At 49.8% G+C, this 18,094-nt stretch overlaps 1 protein-coding gene across 6 annotated transcripts in view; it reads left to right on the top strand.

The window, feature by feature from the left end:
- The window catches only part of WDR45B (WD repeat domain 45B), a 41,927-nt gene that overhangs the window by 2,281 nt on the left and 21,552 nt on the right, over positions 1-18,094 (top strand). For 5 of the 6 annotated variants that reach the window (XM_077854737.1, XM_077854734.1, XM_077854735.1 and 2 more), the window contains exons 2-7: positions 3,791-3,865; positions 9,372-9,473; positions 12,839-12,926; positions 14,063-14,157; positions 17,165-17,355; positions 17,930-18,015. In XM_077854737.1, coding sequence (XP_077710863.1) covers positions 3,791-3,865; positions 9,372-9,473; positions 12,839-12,926; positions 14,063-14,157; positions 17,165-17,355; positions 17,930-18,015 — 637 coding nt within the window. Of the gene's footprint in view, positions 1-3,003; positions 3,397-3,790; positions 3,866-9,371; positions 9,474-12,838; positions 12,927-14,062; positions 14,158-17,164; positions 17,356-17,929; positions 18,016-18,094 lie in introns of those variants that run through there. The other variant, XM_077854738.1, reaches the window with a different exon arrangement.

Here is an 18,094-nt window from a genome sequence, read left to right as displayed (position 1 = left end):
TGTGGCTCTTAAAAGGCTATATTTCAATTGTCTGAGAAATACCTTTCTGTAAGCCTAGCTCATTTCATTGTAACAAATTGTAAAGTTAATGTTTTTGAAGGAAAAAATATGCTTTTATACTTAACCTTCTGGTTACCCTTGGGTCAATTCTCTATTCAATTTATGGTAGACAGTTGAATTTATTATATTTTGTTTTTACACATACGACTTTTAATTTCTACTCATTTTTTAGATTTGAGAGACAAAGTGTGTGTGAGAGAGTGTGTGCGTGTGCACACCAGGAGGGGGCCACAGAGGGCGAGGGAGAACCCCAAGCCAGCTCCCTGCTGAGCAGGGATCCCTGTGGACAGGGAGCTTGATCTTGTAACCTTGAGACCATGACCTAAGCTGAAACCAGGAGTCAAATGCTGAACCGACTGAGCCACCCAGGCACCCCTCTACTCAGCATTTTTAATGCTCATTGCAACTTTTGGCTTGAAATTGCTTTTTTAAAGTTTTTTAGTTGGAATATAGTTGACACATAGCATTACGTTCATTTCAGGTATACAAGAAATCGTTTTTGAAAAACCTCGCTCATAATTCTTGACATTTAAACTTTTATCTTCTAGAGAAAATTTGCATGATGGTCTTCAAGACTCTTATAAGTGTTGACATGTACATTTGTATAATTTGGCTCCCAATGTTCTTTCTAGTCCCTTGGGAAACTCAAATTTGAGTGTGTACCCTTTCTCCATATACTTGCTTATCGCCCCTGGATCAAGACCTGAGGCCACAGATTGCTATCCTTGGCCTGCTTCACTGTAGTTCCTGGGAGGGGGTGGTGGGCGGTGGGGGCTGGAGCAGGGGGTGGTGTAGTCGTGGTGTATTTGCATGTGGGCTCTGTGAGGAGCCCGACAGGCACACCTCAGAGATACTGCAGGTTTGCTTCCAGACCACTGCAGTAAGGGGCTATCACAGGACATTCAGATGAATATCTTGATTTCCCAGTGCATGTACAAGTTACGTTTACCCTATGCCATAGTCTGTTAAGTGGGCAGTGGCATTATGTGTAGAGAGAAATGTAGGGCAGCCTGGGTGGCTCAGCGGTTTAGCGCCGCCTTCAGCTCAGGGCGCGATCCTGGAGACCTGGGATCGGGTCCCGCGTCGGGCTCCCTGCATGGAGCCTGCTTCTCCCTCTGCCTGTGTCTCTGTCTCTCTTTCTGTGTCTCTCATGGATAAATACATAAAATCTTAAAAAAAAAAAAAAAAGAAAAATGTATATATATACCTTAGTTTTTTAAAGATTTTATTTATTTGGGACACCTGGGGGGCTCAGTGGTGGAACATCTGCCTTTGGCTCAGGGCGTGACCCTGGGGTCCCAGGATTGAGTCCCACATTGGAGAGAGCCTGCATGGAGCCTGCTCCTCCCTCTGCCTGTGTCTCTCCCTCTCTCTGTGTTTCTCACGGATGAATAAATCTTTAAAAATAAGAAAGATTTTATTTATTTGAAGGAGAGATCACAAGCAGGGGGAGCGGCAGAAGGAGAGGGAGAAGCCGATCCCCCCTGAGCAAGAAGCTTGACTCGATATGGGGCTGGGGCTCTGGCTCTATCCCAGGACCCTGATACTGGGATGCCAGGATCATGATCTGAGCTGAAGGCAGATGCTGGGGGTTGCAGATGCTGGGTGACCCAACCCCTGCACATAACTTAATTAAAAATACTTCATTGCTGGCGCGCCTGGTGGCTCAGCCAGTTGTGCACCTGCCTTGGGCTCAGGTCATGGTCTCAGGGTCCTGGGATCGAGCCCCGCATCGGGCGCCCTGCTCAGGGGGAGCCTGCTCCTCCCTCCCTCTCCCTGCTGCTCCCCCTGCTGTGCTCTGTCTCTCACTCTGTCAGATGAGTAGGTAGGGTCTTAAAACTATTTCATCGCTAGAAGAATACTAGCCATCATCTGCATCTCCATCGTAATCACTGATCACCAATCACTGTGACAGAGCTAATAGTGGAAATGCTTGCCATCTTACTAGAATTACCAGAACGCGACACAGAGACCTGAGCGAGCAGGTGCTGTGGGCGAGGGTGCTGATAGACGTAGTGGAGGCAGCGCTGCCAAACCTTCAGTTAGGAAGACGCCGGGATCTGGGAAGCAGAATGACACAAGGTGTGCCTGTCTGTGGGGCAAGCTCTGCCGTGATTCTGGCTAACCCAGGGCTCCGTGGGGTCCCCAGCTTTGGGTGGGGCTTCCTCTGTGGGAAAAAGTTGGGTAAAGACAGCAAGGATGATGCCCAGCCTCTCTAGAGGGCGGTCGCCAACCTTGGATGTTTCCAATACCTTTCCTTCTACCTTTTATGGGAGTAGGCATTCTTGACAGCACACATGCCCTAAGTGTTGAGCTTGGCGAGTCTGCCAACCTGAAATCACCTTCCAGCAGCGGTCAGGTTAAGGAACCGAACCCACCTGGCCATCCTGTGCTCCGTCCAGTCACCGCCCCACTGCCGTCTCACAGTGGCGTGCATTAGTTTTGCTTGTCTCTATTCTTGTTTCTGACTTTTTTCTTCAACATCACATTTGCAACACATTTTCCATACTGCTGAGGATCATTGTAGATCAATCTACCATTGTAGGGTGGGGGGGCATTTGGGTGGGTTCCCAGTTTTTGGCTATTAGGACGTACTAGTGCAGCTGTGAACATTCTTTTTTTTTTTTAATTTTTTTTTTAATTTTTATTTATTTATTTATGATAGTCACAGAGAGAGAGAGAGAGGGGCAGAGACACAGGCAGAGGGAGAAGCAGGCTCCATGCACCGGGAGCCCGACGTGGGATTCGATCCTGGGTCTCCAGGATCGCGCCCTGGGCCAAAGGCAGGCGCCAAATCGCTGCGCCACCCAGGGATCCCAGCTGTGAACATTCTTATGCACGCCTTGGACGAACATGCCTTGTCACTTCTGCAGGGCATATGCACGTCGGGGTGGTCACGTCCTGGGCCAAAGGCAGATGCTCAGCCGCTGTAGTACCTCGCGCACACAGTGTCCCAGAGCCGTGGTAGTGGTTTACAGTCCACCAGTGGGTTGAGAGGTCCCAGACCTCTAAATGTACTGTATATTTGTCATGTTTACCATCTTGGCGACGTTAATTGGACCATTAACAACCTGGTGTGTAACTGTGACGGATTTAAAGCTTAGGCTTGTTGACAGGTAGGAGGAGGTCGTGGGAGGCCTCAGGCCACCTGAAAGGCCGTACTGCAGCAGCCCTTTCCTCCCCTGCCCCGGTTTGCTGTGTCCACACTTGCTAGGATTGCTGGCTCGCAGCTGTCCTCTGGGAGGCCTGGGCTTTCCTGTTCTGTCATTGCCTTTCCAGATCTTGGTGTATGACACACAGCACTGGAGAGACATGTTCGGAGTGGGAAAGCCAGTGGTGAGTGTTAGCTGGAGGCAGGTGTTAAGGGAAGCGTGTGGCGGTGGAAGGGCTTGTGGAGGTAACTGGTGAGCCCCTCCTGGAATTAGTGTTTGGGCAGAGCTGGTCTTCAGGAATGCCAGAGAAAGACCCTGCAGGAGGAAGCTGGAGTGATTCCAAAGGCTCTTTTTCAAGTTAGATGACCGAAAGTGTTGTGCTAGGTTATGCACGTCATGTGATAGCAGCCCTGGGAGGGTAGTTGTGGCGAGAGCAGACCATGTCCATGTGGTCAGAGCATCTGGAAGGGGCTTAGGAAAGGCAGCTTTCTCCAGTCCCCTTGTTTTTGCCATTTCGGGCCTGGGGTCCTTAGCTGAGATCTCACTGCAGTGATTAATGTGTCTCTCTCACACTTTAGGATGCTTTGCATGTGGGATGGAAAACGGATTCCGAGTCTATAACACCGATCCGCTTAAAGAAAAAGAGAAACAAGGTAAGAGTAGGTGACATTTCATGGTATCTCCCTTTTTGCAGCCCTCAAAGAATCTGCATTTTATCCCATGTTTGGCAGAGCGGAGGGGTGGGTGGGGTGCTGGTTTTGAGAATTAAATAAGAGGTTCATGGCCCTCTGCCCCCCTGGACGGGGTGGGGGTGCAGGGGTGGTCCAGATGGCACGGCCCAACTCTGATTGCTCTGGGGGGTGTGAACTTTGAAGCGTCGTGTGTGTTTGCCCCGTCTTCAGGTCTTGCTGGTTGCAGTGGGAGAACACGGTGTAGTTGTTGCGGGCCATTCTCTCTCTCCCTGCTGAACAGGAGGGCGTAGAGAACTCAAGTAATGGGTTTAATAGAGTATATGGGACTCTTGACCCTTGATAAATGACTGCTTAGAAAATATTATTTGTAATAGTAAGTGTTTTTAAATTTTTTTAAAATATTTTATTCATTTATTCATGAGACAGAGAGAGAGAGAGAGAGGCAGAGACACAGGCAGAAGGAGAAGCAGGCTCCTTGCAGGGAGCCCGATGCAGGACTGGATCCCAGGACCCTGGGGTCACGTCCTGGGCCAAAGGCAGATGCTCAGCCGCTGAGCCACCTGGGCTGCCCTGTAGCCATAAATTATAGTGGCTTCTGTTTACATATTTCAGTGTTTTAAGTTATGTTTTTGTGGAATACAAGTTTTCAAAAGCTTCTTAGGTGGAGTCAGGACTTCTGTATACTAATATAATGGTGGACTTTTTTTGCCATTTGACAGGAAAAAGTGGTAAATTTTACAGGTAGAATTTTTCCAATTTATTTTTCTCCTAATATGCTTTTCTTAAGCTTTTGGTGTCTCCTACGCTTTACTTGATTGGAGAATCAAGCTTTGTCAACAGATGAACAAATCTCAGATCAATCAAAGAAAATGAGAAATATCCTTTTTCTTCCTACAGTTGTGGTTTGTTTTCATTTTAATTCAGTGCACAAGTTATATTTTCTGAGTGGAACTGTTTCTTGTCTGTAGGAGGTAGTTACTACATCCACTAAACAGCCCCCTTTCATTATCATAACTAATAATCCAGCTTCAGGGATTTTCAGAAATCTTTCTGACCGTGGCCGTGGCTTGTAAAACAGTGGTGCTTTCCACCTAGGACTTGACTTTGTGGGCTCAGCTGTACAACTTCCATTATCAGAGAAAGACGGCGCAGGGACTAGTTCAGGGCTCAGGTTCTAGGCCCACACTGTTGAGCGGAATCTGGCTCTATCCCTTACCAGGCTGCTGTGTGACCTGGGGCGGCAAGTTCCTCACCTCCCCTGGGCCCCGCCTTGTGGGAAATGAAGGTGATAACTGTCTACCTCCCAAGATTAGTGTGACGATCAATGAATTAGGATGCTCAAAACAGGTAGATTAGTGCCTGGCACGCTCTTAGGTGCTGTGTAAGCTCGTGCCTTCCTGCTCTGTCAGCGGCCCTGCGCTCTTACAGGGCACGGGTCATGGTGGGAGTCTCCTATCAGTCTTCTGAGTATCTGACTTTTATTTTTTGGTTGCTTAGTGAATTAAGACAACTCTGCTTTATATAGATAAATAGTTACAAAATACTTTGAAACAATTTGACTTGTAAATTCCAGGATACTTTTTACTTAAAGTGCTCTAGAAGTTTAGGAGTTACAGGCTTAGTTTTAGGTTGAATCATTAGCAGTATATTGATAGCTATTTCCTAATTACTGAAATGTTTATAACAAATTCAGGATTTTTTTCTAAAAATACATTAGTCAAGAAGCTTTAAAAGTCTGAGTTCCAGGGCAGCCTAGGTGGCTCAGCGGTTTAGCGCCACCTTCAGCCCAGGGCGTGATCCTGAAGACCCGGGATCGAGTCCCGCATCGGGCTCCCTGCATGGAGCCTGCTTCTCCCTCTGCCTGTGTCTCTGCCTCTCTCATGAATAAATTTAAAAAAATCATAAAAAAAAAAAAAAATTTCCAGAAACGTTTGCCATTGTTACACTGAGGGCAAGTACTGTCCTCCTGCTGCTCAGCTGAACTGTGTCTGTGTCTGGAGCAGGCTTTCCCTCAGCTTAGCTGGAGTGAGTTTGAAAAGGATCCTGGTGGGGCCATGCTGTGCTTTTTGATGGTGTATTTGGAGAAGTCCATGCCTCTGCACTGTACTTGGTCTGCTGTTACATTTCTGGCAACTTACAACTGGATGCAAAACAGGCTGGACCTTGTTCCTGTTTTATCTCTGCGCTTTGTGTTTCCTAAATGAGGAGGAAGGAAGTGTGCCTGCATTTCAGCAATCACCCCCAGATCTGGGCTGTCGGCCCTGTTCTCTCCAGTGTGACTGTGGCACTGAGTAGATGTGATTGGCCGTGAACTGCCTCTTGCAGTTGTGCCCGCCGCTGGCAGGGACTGGGAGCTATTGGAGCTGTTGGACCCTCCTAAGCATTGAGGGTCCTGGGTCTTATTCACACCTGAAGCGGTTGCAGCTCTGCTCCGCTCCAGGAAAGCCGTGGAGACCCAGGGAGGACTGCCTGGTGTTCACGGTGATGCTGTGGGGCCCGAGTGTAGGACTCTGATTCACATCTGAGCATACACAAGACGGAAGGTTCAGGAATGATGCATTTGGATAGAATAATACCCAGTGATTATAGAAGTTAAGGAGTATTCTTTTTTTAAAAAAAAAAAAAAAAAGATTTTATTTATTCATTCATGATAGAGAGAGAGCAAGGCAGAGACACAGGCAGAGGGAGAAGCAGGCTCCATGCCGGGAGGCCGACGCGGGACTCGATCCCGGGACTCCAGGATCACGCCCTGGGCCAAAGGCAGGCGCTAAACCACTGAGCCACCCACGGATCCCCAATACGGAGTACTCGTTAAAAGTTAATTTCACTTTTTCATTTAGAAACAGCTCTTTTGTGGTGCACAGGTGATTAGAGCCTGCGTAGCCTACGCTCAGTGAGCGTACACAGCCTGCAAGGCAGGCAGAGGGGTTCGGAGGTGTTCCCGTTTTCTGAGTCCCTCACTTGTCCCTCCATGTGACCTGTGCTCACCATGGGCTGTCGGCAGCCATATGTGGGGAAGTAGCAAGGACACCGCTAGAAAGCACAGCATGTGACAGGCCGTGCTCAGGTGAGGCCCGCCTGTTGCTGAGCCCGCGGGTGGTGACCGGTGCCTTCCCTTGTCGAGTGCTGCCCTGGTGCAGAGGACAGTGACGAACAAAATGGGCAGGGTCCTTGGTGACACACCCAAGTATCTAGAAATAAAAGGTGACCTGTCGTGCACAATTCCTGACGTCACCCAGTCCAGCAGCCTACCTGAGGTGACTGTGTGCTGGGGCCTTAATCCTCGTTTGTCTGACGTCCCAGAGGTTCACCTGGACTTCGTGCTCGTGCGCTCACCCGGTGTGTCCGAGATGAAGGGACCAGAGAGCAATGAGAGAAGCCTGCAAGGTGGGGGACATGAGCTGTCGCAAGGGGTGGCGGTAGCGCGTCAGCGTGCAGCCGTGCGGAGGCTGCCGAGAAGCGGGCCATGGCATGGCCTGTTTCACGGCCATTTTTATTTTTAATTTTTTAAAGATTTTATTTATTCATGAGAGACAGAGTCAGGGACCCAGGCAGAGGGAGAGGCAGGCTCCCTGCGCGGAGCCCGATGCGGGACTCGTCCTGGGCCCCTGGGTCACGACCTGGGCCCAAGGCGGCCACTCCAGCCCCGGGCGCCCGGTGTTTCGTGGCCTCAATGGTACAGTTCAAGTTGGTAGAATCTTTTTGTAGGGTGATTTGGCAAAATGTGTTCACTACAGACACACATACTGTTGAATTCATCAATTATACCCAAAGGATTTTATCTGAGAGAAAAAATTGGAAGTTACTAGAGTTTGTATAAAGATATTATTGTTGATCCCGAACAACACAGGAATTAGGGGCAGCCCGGGTGGCTCAAGTGGTTTAGCGCCACCTTCGGCCCAGGGCCTGATCCTGGAGACCCTGGATCGAGTCCCACGTCGGGCTCCTTGCATGGCGCCTGCTTCTCCCTCTGCTTGTGTCTCTGTTTCTCTCTCCTCTCTGTGTATTCTCAGAGATAAATAAATAAAATCTTTAAAAAAAAAAAAAAAAGAAAATCCATGTGTGACATTTTTTTTTTTTTGAAGATTTATTTCTGAGAGAGAGAGAGAGAGCACGCGCATGAGCAGGGGGCGGGAGAGATGGAGCCAGAGAAGCAGACTCTGCTGAACTCTCTGATGGAGCCTGACATGGGACTTGATCCCAGGACCCCAAGATCATGACCTGAGCCGAAGCCAGATGCCCAACTACTGAGCCCCCCAGGCGCCCCCATGTATGACTTTTGGGTTCCCCAAAACTTAACCACTTATAGTATACTGTTGACCAGAAGCTTTTTATCAGTAGCAGTCAGTTAACATGTGTTTTGTTTTTTATACGTATTATATACCGTATTCATACAATGAAGTAAGCTCAGGAGAAGGAAACAATATTAAAATCATAAGAGAAAAAAAAATCATAAGAGAAAACACATTTACAGTATCAAACTGTGTTTATTCAAAAAAAATCTGCTATAATTTGACCTGTGCAGTTCACTCCCGTGTCACTCAGGGTCAAGTGGATTGTCAGTCCTTTCTAGCGTTTCTACTAGGCCGTGAATTTTGCATTTCTCACTGAGTGAGCTGATGAACTTTGGAATCATCTTGAATAATCGTGACTGATCTGTTAATTTCTGACTTTCAGAGGTTTTGCTTCCTCTCTTGCCCTTTGCCGTGCCCTCCCTGTGCCAGGAGCTCTGGTCATTTCTCCCCAGAGCTGGGGAGAGCAGCGTGGGCTGGTCCTCCTCTGCCACAGAAACCTTCCAGAGTGGGGTTTGTCTCTCTGAACCCTAAACTTCTCACCGGGTTCCTGTTGCCTTCCCTGAGCAAGGGTTGTTGGTCTTCCTTTTGTCGTGGAGGACATCTAAAGATCTGCCGATGTTTTCTTCTTAACGTAATTGATGAATACTTTTTGAGCATTTCAGACCAGTGAAAGGTGTTTTAAATGATAAACTCAAAAAAAAAAAAAAAAAAGTTATAAACCCTGCTTTTACATTGAAGCATTTTTTTTTTTTAAGAATTTATTTATTTATTGATGAGAGCGAGAGAGAGAGGCAGAGACACAGGCAGAGGGAGAAGCAGGCTCCATGCAGGGAGCCCGACACGGGACTCGATCCCAGGACTCCAGGATCGCGCCCTGGGCTGCAGGCGGCGCTAAACTGCTGAGCCCCCCGGGCTGCCCTGGTCCATTGGCTTCTTAGGGTGCTGTGGGCTTCACATTTATACCTGGAAACACGGCTCATGAGGATGGGCTGCTAAGGGAAGTGCAAGCCCACAACTCTTTGTCTTTCCCGGCCACCCAGCAGTGTCCTTGCTGATGGTAGTCAGGTATAGATGGCTGATAAAGTCAAATGCTGAGTGTTACATTTCTCATTTTTTCCTGTATTTGAATTGTAAAATACACATACTAACTTTTTTTTTCAATATCATTTCAGAATTTCTGGAAGGAGGAGTTGGCCATGTTGAAATGTTATTTCGCTGCAACTATTTAGCTTTAGTTGGTGGTGGGAAAAAGCCGAAATACCCCCCCAACAAAGGTAAAGTGACAGTGTGCTTAATGATCATGCCTCATGTGTTGTAATGTCTGGAACTTTTTAGAGCATCTTGGGGTTTGCAGCTCCATTTGCTCTTCCCTGGTAGCCCTGTGGAGTGTGAAGGACTAGTCACCAACAGGAGGCATCTGGAGAGAGAGGCTTGATTCTGCTGTTCCCGGGAGTGTGTATGGCAAGGGTCACTTGCTTCTATTGACGTAAAGCACGTGCTTTTCAGTGAATGTTGGCCAAATAGGGGGCACGCCGTGCCTGTGGACCCGGTTTTGTTTTAAGTATTCAACTGTGGGTTGGTATCATAAATGTTAAGGGGTTTGTTTTAAAGCGAGGTATGGGAAGGTGGTTCTTCCTACAAAGAGGCACTGATTTGCAGGAGCATCGCTTTGATTGCCACATAGAACAAAACCACATTGGCTCTAGGTTTAAGAGTGGGTGTAGGTCTGTGTTCAGACAGATTGCGATGTAAGAGGTCTGGTTTTTAAAGTAGGAGAGAAACAGAAACTTTACCCACCACAGTTGTGTCCTCCCTGCCTGTAGACCCAGGAATCTCTCGGGGGAAGAGAAAGAGAGGAGGGCAGGGCAGCGGAAGGGGTGGCAGGGGGATTGGGGCAGTGGGTGAGGACCTCGGGTACAGAGGAGGTGGAATCAGGAAAGCAGCCCCGTCCTGGCTTAGGAATGTTCTCGTCTAGAAGCAGTGTGGCGGACACGGCTGCCCTTACTCACAGGAAGGGGTAGGGAGAGAAGTGAGTGGCAAGTGCTGGTGACCTGGCGGCCCTGGAGGACAGTGGGGTCGAGCCCACTGCTGATGGTTCCTGAGCAGGTGGGAGGGGGTGGAGTGCTCTCTTTCCAGCTTCGGCAGGAGGAGAAGGTTCCGGGAGGTGCCGTGGGTGTGAGCGCGAGCTGGAGGTCTCCTGGAGACGACGTGGGGTGCACGACTGTGGCAGGCTCTGCGGCCCCGGCTCAGAGCTGTCAGGGGAGCCCCGTGGAGGGCGTGAGTGGGGTGGGGAGCAGAGCTGCTCGCAGGGGTGAGCCCGGGGGAGCAGAGCGTGTGGCTTGGGAGAAAGGCCGTCCCGACGTGACATGGAAGCCAGTGTATTCGGGGTGCAGGGAGGGGTCACTGTGGAATAAAGGTTACTTTAGGGGCATCTGGGGGGCTGGACGTTCAGCTCTTGACCTCAGAGTTGTGGGTTCAAGCCCGGCATGGAGCCGCCTCAGAATTCCTCCCCCTGGGGGATCCCTCGGTGGCTCAGCGGTTTGGCGCCTGCCTTCAGCCCAGGGCGCGATCCTGTAGTCGGGGGATCGAGTCCCACGTCGGGCTCCTTGCATGGAGCCTGCTTCTCCCTCTGCCTGTGTCTCCACCTCTCTCTCTATGGGTCTATCATGAATAAATAAATAAATCTTTAAAAAAAAAAAAAAAAAAAAGAATTCCTCCCCCTGGCACCTGCTGGGTCGGTGTTTGCCTTGCCGTGAAGCGTGTTACTGCTCACGGAGGAGGAAAGAGAGCGTGGAGCCCGGCCCTCCCATGGCACCGGAGGGTGGGCCACCGTGGGGTCTCCTTCACCTGTCATTTTTGTTCTCTGTTACAAAAAAACCCAAGAAGTTAACGTCTCAGAAAATTTACAGACTTAGATGAAAGCCATTTTCTAACAAATTTTGAGTAAAACCTAAATTTGTTTCTTGTAAAAGAGTACTAAAGGCAGTTTTAAAAAACAACTTGGTTTGTTTAAGCTTTTATGAGATTCAGGTTTTTTTCAATATCAAAATTGTTGAATTGACTCTTAATACTTTAGTAATTGTAGATAATAAGATCCACATTGTTGACACGTGAAGAAGCTGGTGTTTGGTTTATGAAAGAGTTAAAATGAGACTGGAGATGGGTGGTCGCCGTGCAAGCAGGCGAGCAGGCTGGCTGCTCGGAGCCGAGAGGCCTCCTGATTCAGGCAGGAGCTTAGAGGGCACAGGACGGAGAGTTCCAGAACTAGGGGACACACCTGCTGTCAGGAACTGTTAAAAGGCAGACCTGCCAAATCCCGGGCAGTACACAGAACCTCCAGCCACGGGGGCAGCGGGAGGCCGACAGTGACCCCGGGTCCGTGGATTTTTCTCACTGCCTGGGGCATTGCATCTGGTCACTTTCCTTTTGTGAGTGAAATTTTGTGCTGCTGGCTCCTGGGATCCGTCATGCTGTTTCCAGAAGTTTCTAAAAAGAGTTTACTCATATTTGTGACACTTGACGTGGCTCATCTTTGGGACCCTGGCTGGATTGGGCCAGTTTACCTTTGCTTGAATTGCAGACTTGGCATTAGGTTGCGGGGCCGGGGCAGTGTACTTGGGAGCTGTGTGCGAATCCTCTGCCTGCGAGGTGGTGATCTCAGCGAGGGGGCTGCGGGCGGACTGCCCCCCCCACCCCCTGCGCCCCCACCCCCAGGGGAGCCCACTTTGGGGATTTGTGAATGAAGAGACTTAGCAAACAGGGATGGTGTTTTGAAGGGGTAAGAACAGAAGTCTCTGCTCCATATTTGAATAGTTATAAATTTTTACCTTCTCAGTAGTAAATTTTATAAAAGTTTGGTAGTTCTCCTAGGTACTGTGATCTCTTGATTTAAAATTGAGGTCCCGGAGTCCATTCTGGCAGAACTTGCCCCGAATCCCACCTCCAGGACTCCAGTTGGTCATAGGGCCGGGACCCCTGGGGACCGTGGCTCACAACGGAGGCAGTGTCCCTCCCTCACGCTCTTCCCGGACAGCTCTGCGAGACAAGGCTCCGGAGAGTGGCAAGGGTCGGGGTCCAGACGGCCTGTGCCTCTTCCCCCTGCGCGCTTCTGCCCTCCTCATCCTTGGGGGTCATCTGTAATGTTCTCAGCCCTTGGGACGCAAACTACTGATGCTTCGTGGACCACATGAGTGTGTGCAGCAGAATGCGACTGAGAAGAGTGAGGACCGTCGGGCGGGGGTCGAGAGAAACCCCCAGCCCTGTTTTTTTATCCATGGAAACTGAAGCCTCTCTTCTCTGGGTCCAGGGGTGTCTCCAGCTTGCTTTGGGTTCAGGTGGGTGGAAGCCAGGAAAGGGGGCTGGGGAGAAGTTCGTCTGGAAACTAGGCAAGGTGGGCAGCGAGGAGGTGCGTGTGTGTGCGTGTGGGTTGCGGGGTGGGCGGGGGAGAGGGTCAGTGGGGGTGGTGTGGACCGGGTCGGGGTGGTGGGAGGGAGCAGGTGAGCACCCCGCTGCCAGCCACCGCGTTGGGCGGGGTGCAGTGCCCCCCCCCACTCTGAGCCTGGGCGCCGGGAGATCCACAGCTCCGAGGGGGACTGTTCTGCAAGGCCCCCCCGCCCATGAGTTCTCTCTGAAATTTCAGTGATGATCTGGGATGACCTGAAAAAGAAGACTGTTATTGAAATAGAGTTTTCTACAGAAGTCAAGGCAGTCAAGCTGCGGCGAGATCGGTAGGTTTGCTATCTCCGTTTTGAAAGTGGGAATAGCCTCTTTCTCTCAAGACGGCTGAAATACTTGAGGAAAAAACGTGTTTGGGAAAATTATGTCTTCCAATGTGATGATTGTAGTAATGAGCCAAAGGATGTGGAGTTCTCTGTGTTGCTGCGGAGGAGGCCTGAATTCTAGGGGCTTCCACGGATGGTTGGGAAGCAGTGGCTGTGCCTGGCTGCGGCCCGGGGGTGCTCAGTCCTTCCCAGGACGGTCCCCGTCCCACAGGCTCCCACTGAGGATGCAGGGCTGAGCCGCCCCTCGGTCCAGCATTTCTACACGCTGCCTCAAAAACTGTTACCTGTGGGGCAGCAGCTCTTTCTGCTCACGGGTCCTGTCCCAACGCTTTAATAAAACCACCATTTTGTACCAAAAAAACCCCAAACTGTTACAAGTTGGGAGATGAAGATTTGGAGACTCCTCATGGAGACGGTGGCTTTGCTGTCACCTGCTGAGAGTACAGGCCTCTCGCAGCCACCACCGTCATGGTGTTGAGGAGGACACAGAAGTTTTTCCTAGTAGGTTGAGCAAGATAGTTTCATTAAATTGGATTTTAGTTTGGTGTGATGCATATTGACACTCAGCTACGGGAGGGGCGGAGCTGAACAGGGTGCCTGTGAACAGGGGACTGTCACACCTGCCTTCTTGGGTAGCTTGTGACTTGCAGTAATGTCCTTGGTAGGGCCCCCAACAATGCAGAGGCGGGGGCCATGTCCAAGGACCTTGCCGTTCCCAGCGTTTCTAAATTATCCAGACGTGGCTCCGGTGGATAAATAACTCCTGCCCCGTGTATTCTATATGGTTCTTAGTCTGGGTGAAATATTTGATGAAAATGTCCTTAAACCTCAGAGAGATCTGTTAGGCAGCCTGCGCCCAGGGGCCCAGGGGAGAGGCCCTCGTCCACCAGCGCCCGCCACACCCCGGGGCTCACGGGTGACCTGCTCCAGAGACGTCGCCGGCACAGGGCTCTGGTTCAAGAATGATCCTGTCTGTGCTGTTTGGACTCTCTAAGTTTCAAAATTATAAGAACAAAAATCACAAAAGTCTAGAGTTTCGCTTTGGGGAATAGGAATTCTGACTGTGTTTTTTTCCTTTCCAGAATTGTGGTTGTTTTGGACTCAATGATTAAGGTGTTTACATTCACACATAACCCCCATCAATTGCATGTGTTTGAAACCTGCTATAATCCTAAAGGTAAGACACTCAGAGGAGGAACGATGGGACTGGCTCATGGGGACGTGTGCGGGGTGCCCTCTGCTGTGGCGGGTCTGCGAGTGGCCTGTGGTGGTGAGATGGTGGTGACACGGGTCCTGAGGTGCGTGGGGCCCCTGACGGAGACCGGCTTCTCCGTTTCCCGCGCACGCGCTTCCCTCGGTGCCCACCACCGCCTCCTGGGAAGCTCGGCCTGCCGGCACCTGGCCTGCCAGGCAGGGGCTGCGCCCTCCCCGTCCCCCACCCCGGGCGGCGGCGGCTGTTCAGGAGCCCCTTGGGGGACCTTACAGTTGGGTGTTTTCACTGAGTTCTGAGGGGTTTCCTTTCCTTTTTCTTCCGGAGCCAGGATTGTATGTGACACTGTTCCCCATTGTAGCATCTTAATTTCTTTTTAAGATTTTTAGTGTTTTTCTTTTAGCTTTATTGAGCTGTAATATGCATAAATTCACTCATTTTAAGTATACGAATTGATAACCCGAAGTCTTGGTAAATGCCGTAAGCAGCTGTGTAACCTCCGCCTCAGTGGAGCTGAGTCCAGGCGGCCCCTTCTGCAGCTGGCCCTCAAGTTTGGCCTTTTCGGTTCTGTTCGGGGCCTTTCTCCTAGCTGACTATTTCTTAGATTCCTCCGTATGTCGTGTATTATTCTTTTCCTCGTTTTTATTGCGAAGTAATCGTGCGTGGTATGGAGAGAGTGGACTGTTCATCCACTGCGGTGGTTTAACTGTTACGAACAGAAGTTGCCGCGAGTGTTCACAGACACGTCTGTGCGTGGAGGTGCCGTTTGATTTCTCTGGGGTGAGTGCTGACAAGATCGTTCGTGTGCTGGGTCATACTGTGATGACGTGTCCACGTTTATAAAAATACCTACAAAATGTTTTCCGAAGGGGCGGTGTCTTCTTGACCACCCCCCCCCCCCGGGGATCTAGGAGAACTGGATCGCAGCAGGTCCCTGCCCAGCACTTGGTGTCACTCCGTTGCCGTGGCCGCTGCCGTGGCCGCGGGAATAGTATGCGCCTGGGCTTGAGTTTGCGTATGTCTCTGAGGACTGGCACCGATGAGCGTCTGGTCATGTGCTTGTTGCCATTCAAACGTCTCTTACGAGGTGTTTTCACATTTTCTCCCATTTTAGCATTGTTTATCTTTTCAGTTGTGAGACTTCTGCGTATGTTCTAGATAAGGCCCTTGGTCTATTAGTTTTGCAGAGATTTTCAGTTGGTCTGTGGTTTTTTGCAAAAAAGATATTTTCTTCTAGAAGCTTTAGATCTTCACTTAGGTGTTGTGTGTGTGTGTGTGTGTATGGCATGAGCAAAGGCCCAGATTTGTATTTTTCTTTATGACTATCTGGTTTCTAGTGCCATTTGTTAAGACTACTTTTTCTGCATTGAATTATCTTGGTACCTTTTTTTCTGATCAGGTGAATATAAGATTTTTCTGGACTTTTTATTCTGTTCCAGTGGTATATCCTTATGCCAGTACCATACTGCTTTGGTATCTGGAGCTTTAAAATAATAATACTTAAAATTAGGCTGTGTAAGTCTTCCAATCTTTTTATTTTACAAAAAAATTTTAGCCATTCTAGGACTTCACCTTTCCTTATAACTTCTAGTGTCAACTTGTCTGTTTCTTCAGAAAGGCTGAAGAGACTTGAATTGTGACCACACAGACCCTGCGGGCGGATGAAGATTCTAGCCGTGACCGTAGTAGATCCGATCGGGTCACTCCTCCATCTGTCAGATCTTTGGTTTCCTTTTTCTACATTGTGTTACAGTGTCTTATACAGATGCTGTTAAATTTATTCCTAAGTATTTTGACTTTTTATGTAATTGTTCTTTTTTTTTTTAATTTTTATTTATTTATTTATTTATTTATTTATTTTATTTTATTTTTTTTTTATGATAGTCACAGAGAGAGAGAGAGAGAGAGAGAGAGGGGCAGAGACACAGGCAGAGGGAGAAGCAGGCTCCATGCACCGGGAGCCCGACGTGGGATTCGATCCCGGGTCTCCAGGATCGCGCCCTGGGCCAAAGACAGGCGCTAAATCGCTGCGCCACCCAGGGATCCCCTTTTTATGTAATTGTTAATGGAGTTTTTAGATTTCACAGTTCTGTATTCTCAGTGGCTGGCACTATGGAAGACAGACATTTGACAAAATTCATTCAAGAATAAGTTCAGGGATGCCTGGGTGGCTCAGTGGTTGAGCATCTGCCTTTGGCTCAGGGCCTGATCCTGGAGACCCAGGATCGAGTCCCACGTCAGACTCCCTGCATGGAGCCTGCTTCTCCCTCCGCCTGTGTCTCTGCCTCTCTCTGTGTCTCTCAGGAATAAATAAATAAAATCTTATAAAAGAAAAATAAGTTCAGCAGATGTTTCCAATTATGAGGCTGTCTCACTGGAGTTAGCTTTGTTTCTTTTTTTTGTTTTGTTTTTTTAAGATTTTATTTATTTATTCATGAGAGACACAGGCAGAGAGAAAAGCAGGCTCCAGGCAGAGAGCCCGATACAGGACTCGATCCCGGGTCTCCAGGATCACCCCCTGGGCCAAAGGCGGCACTAAACCACTGAGCCCCCCGGGTGCCCCTGGAGTTAGCTTGGGTTGGCCCTCTGTACCTTTTACAATGAAAAGATTGTGTGCGTCCGATATAAATGAAAACCCTTGGGGGCGCCTGGGTGGCTCAGTCAGTTAAGTGTCCAACTCTTGGTTTCGGCTAAGGTTGTGGTCTCAGGGTCAGGGCATCGAGCCCCACATCGGGCTCCACCCTCAGCAGAGAGTCTCTCTAGCTTCTGTCTCTCCTCCTCTCCTCTGCCCCGTCTGCTTGGGCATGTGTGCACGTGTCTTCTCTCTAGGAAAAATAAAATCTTTAAAAAAAAAAAAAAAAGGAAAACCCATGCCTAAGTCTTATTTTTTTATTTTATTTTTTTGTGAGGTAGAGGGCAGAGGCTTGTACACAGTCGTGAGTCCTTGATGGGTTTTTTCTCTGTCTCCGAGCAGGCCTCTGCGTCCTGTGCCCCAACAGTAACAACTCCCTCCTGGCCTTCCCGGGCACACACACAGGCCACGTGCAGCTCGTGGACCTGGCCAGCACCGAGAAGCCGCCCGTGGACATTCCAGCCCACGAGGGCGTCCTCAGCTGCATTGCTCTTAACCTGCAGGGAACAAGAATCGCAACCGCATCTGAGAAAGTAAGTGCGTGTCCCTCCGTTGATAGAGCCGTGCACCTGCCCCCGCCGCCCTTGCTCCCGGGGACGTACCGTGTGGGCCCCGCAGAAAGGCACCCCTTCCTTGTAGGTTCTGACTCTTACGGGTTCCCACCTTCTCTTGGGAATCAAGTCAGAGTTCACTAGACCGTGGAAGAGTCCCGTTACTTGGTGAAAGCTCCTGTTTTTGGCAGCAGAATCACTGTTCCTTTTTGTAACCAGCCGTGGGAGTTAGAACAAAGATGGCGTTTCTCTAGACAGGGCTGACAGCCCCGCAGGAACGTCCCCCCGGGCTGCGGGGTCCTCCTCGGCATCTGCCCGGCCGTAGAGGCATGGGGTCAGTGGGGAGGCTGGCGCCAGGGCTCTGGCTCCTGCCCGGTGCTGTTGGGCTGGAGAGCCACCTGCTTCTCGGGGACAGCGGAGGGAAAAGTTGAGCATTAGATGATGTGGATGAGTTTGGGAAGGGGTTGTACGGGCTAATGGGTTTGTGAGTGTGATATTCATTTAAAAAAACTAAAAAATTGTGAATGATAATAAAACACTTCACTGTTTTTCAAAGGGGACCCTTATAAGAATATTTGATACTTCATCAGGGCATTTAATCCAGGAATTACGAAGAGGGTCTCAAGCCGCCAACATCTATTGGTAAGAGAGCCCACCATTCCCCCAGGGCCATGGCTTTGGGTGGGCCACGTGGGCAGGGCGCATGCGACCGAGGGCACGT

The sequence above is a fragment of the Canis aureus genome, chromosome 16 (genome assembly GCF_053574225.1).
Source record: "Canis aureus isolate CA01 chromosome 16, VMU_Caureus_v.1.0, whole genome shotgun sequence".
In the NCBI taxonomy this organism is placed as follows: Eukaryota; Metazoa; Chordata; class Mammalia; order Carnivora; family Canidae; genus Canis; species Canis aureus.
The sequence above is the reverse complement of the archived record's forward strand: the minus strand, read 5'-3'. Positions and strand labels throughout refer to the sequence as shown.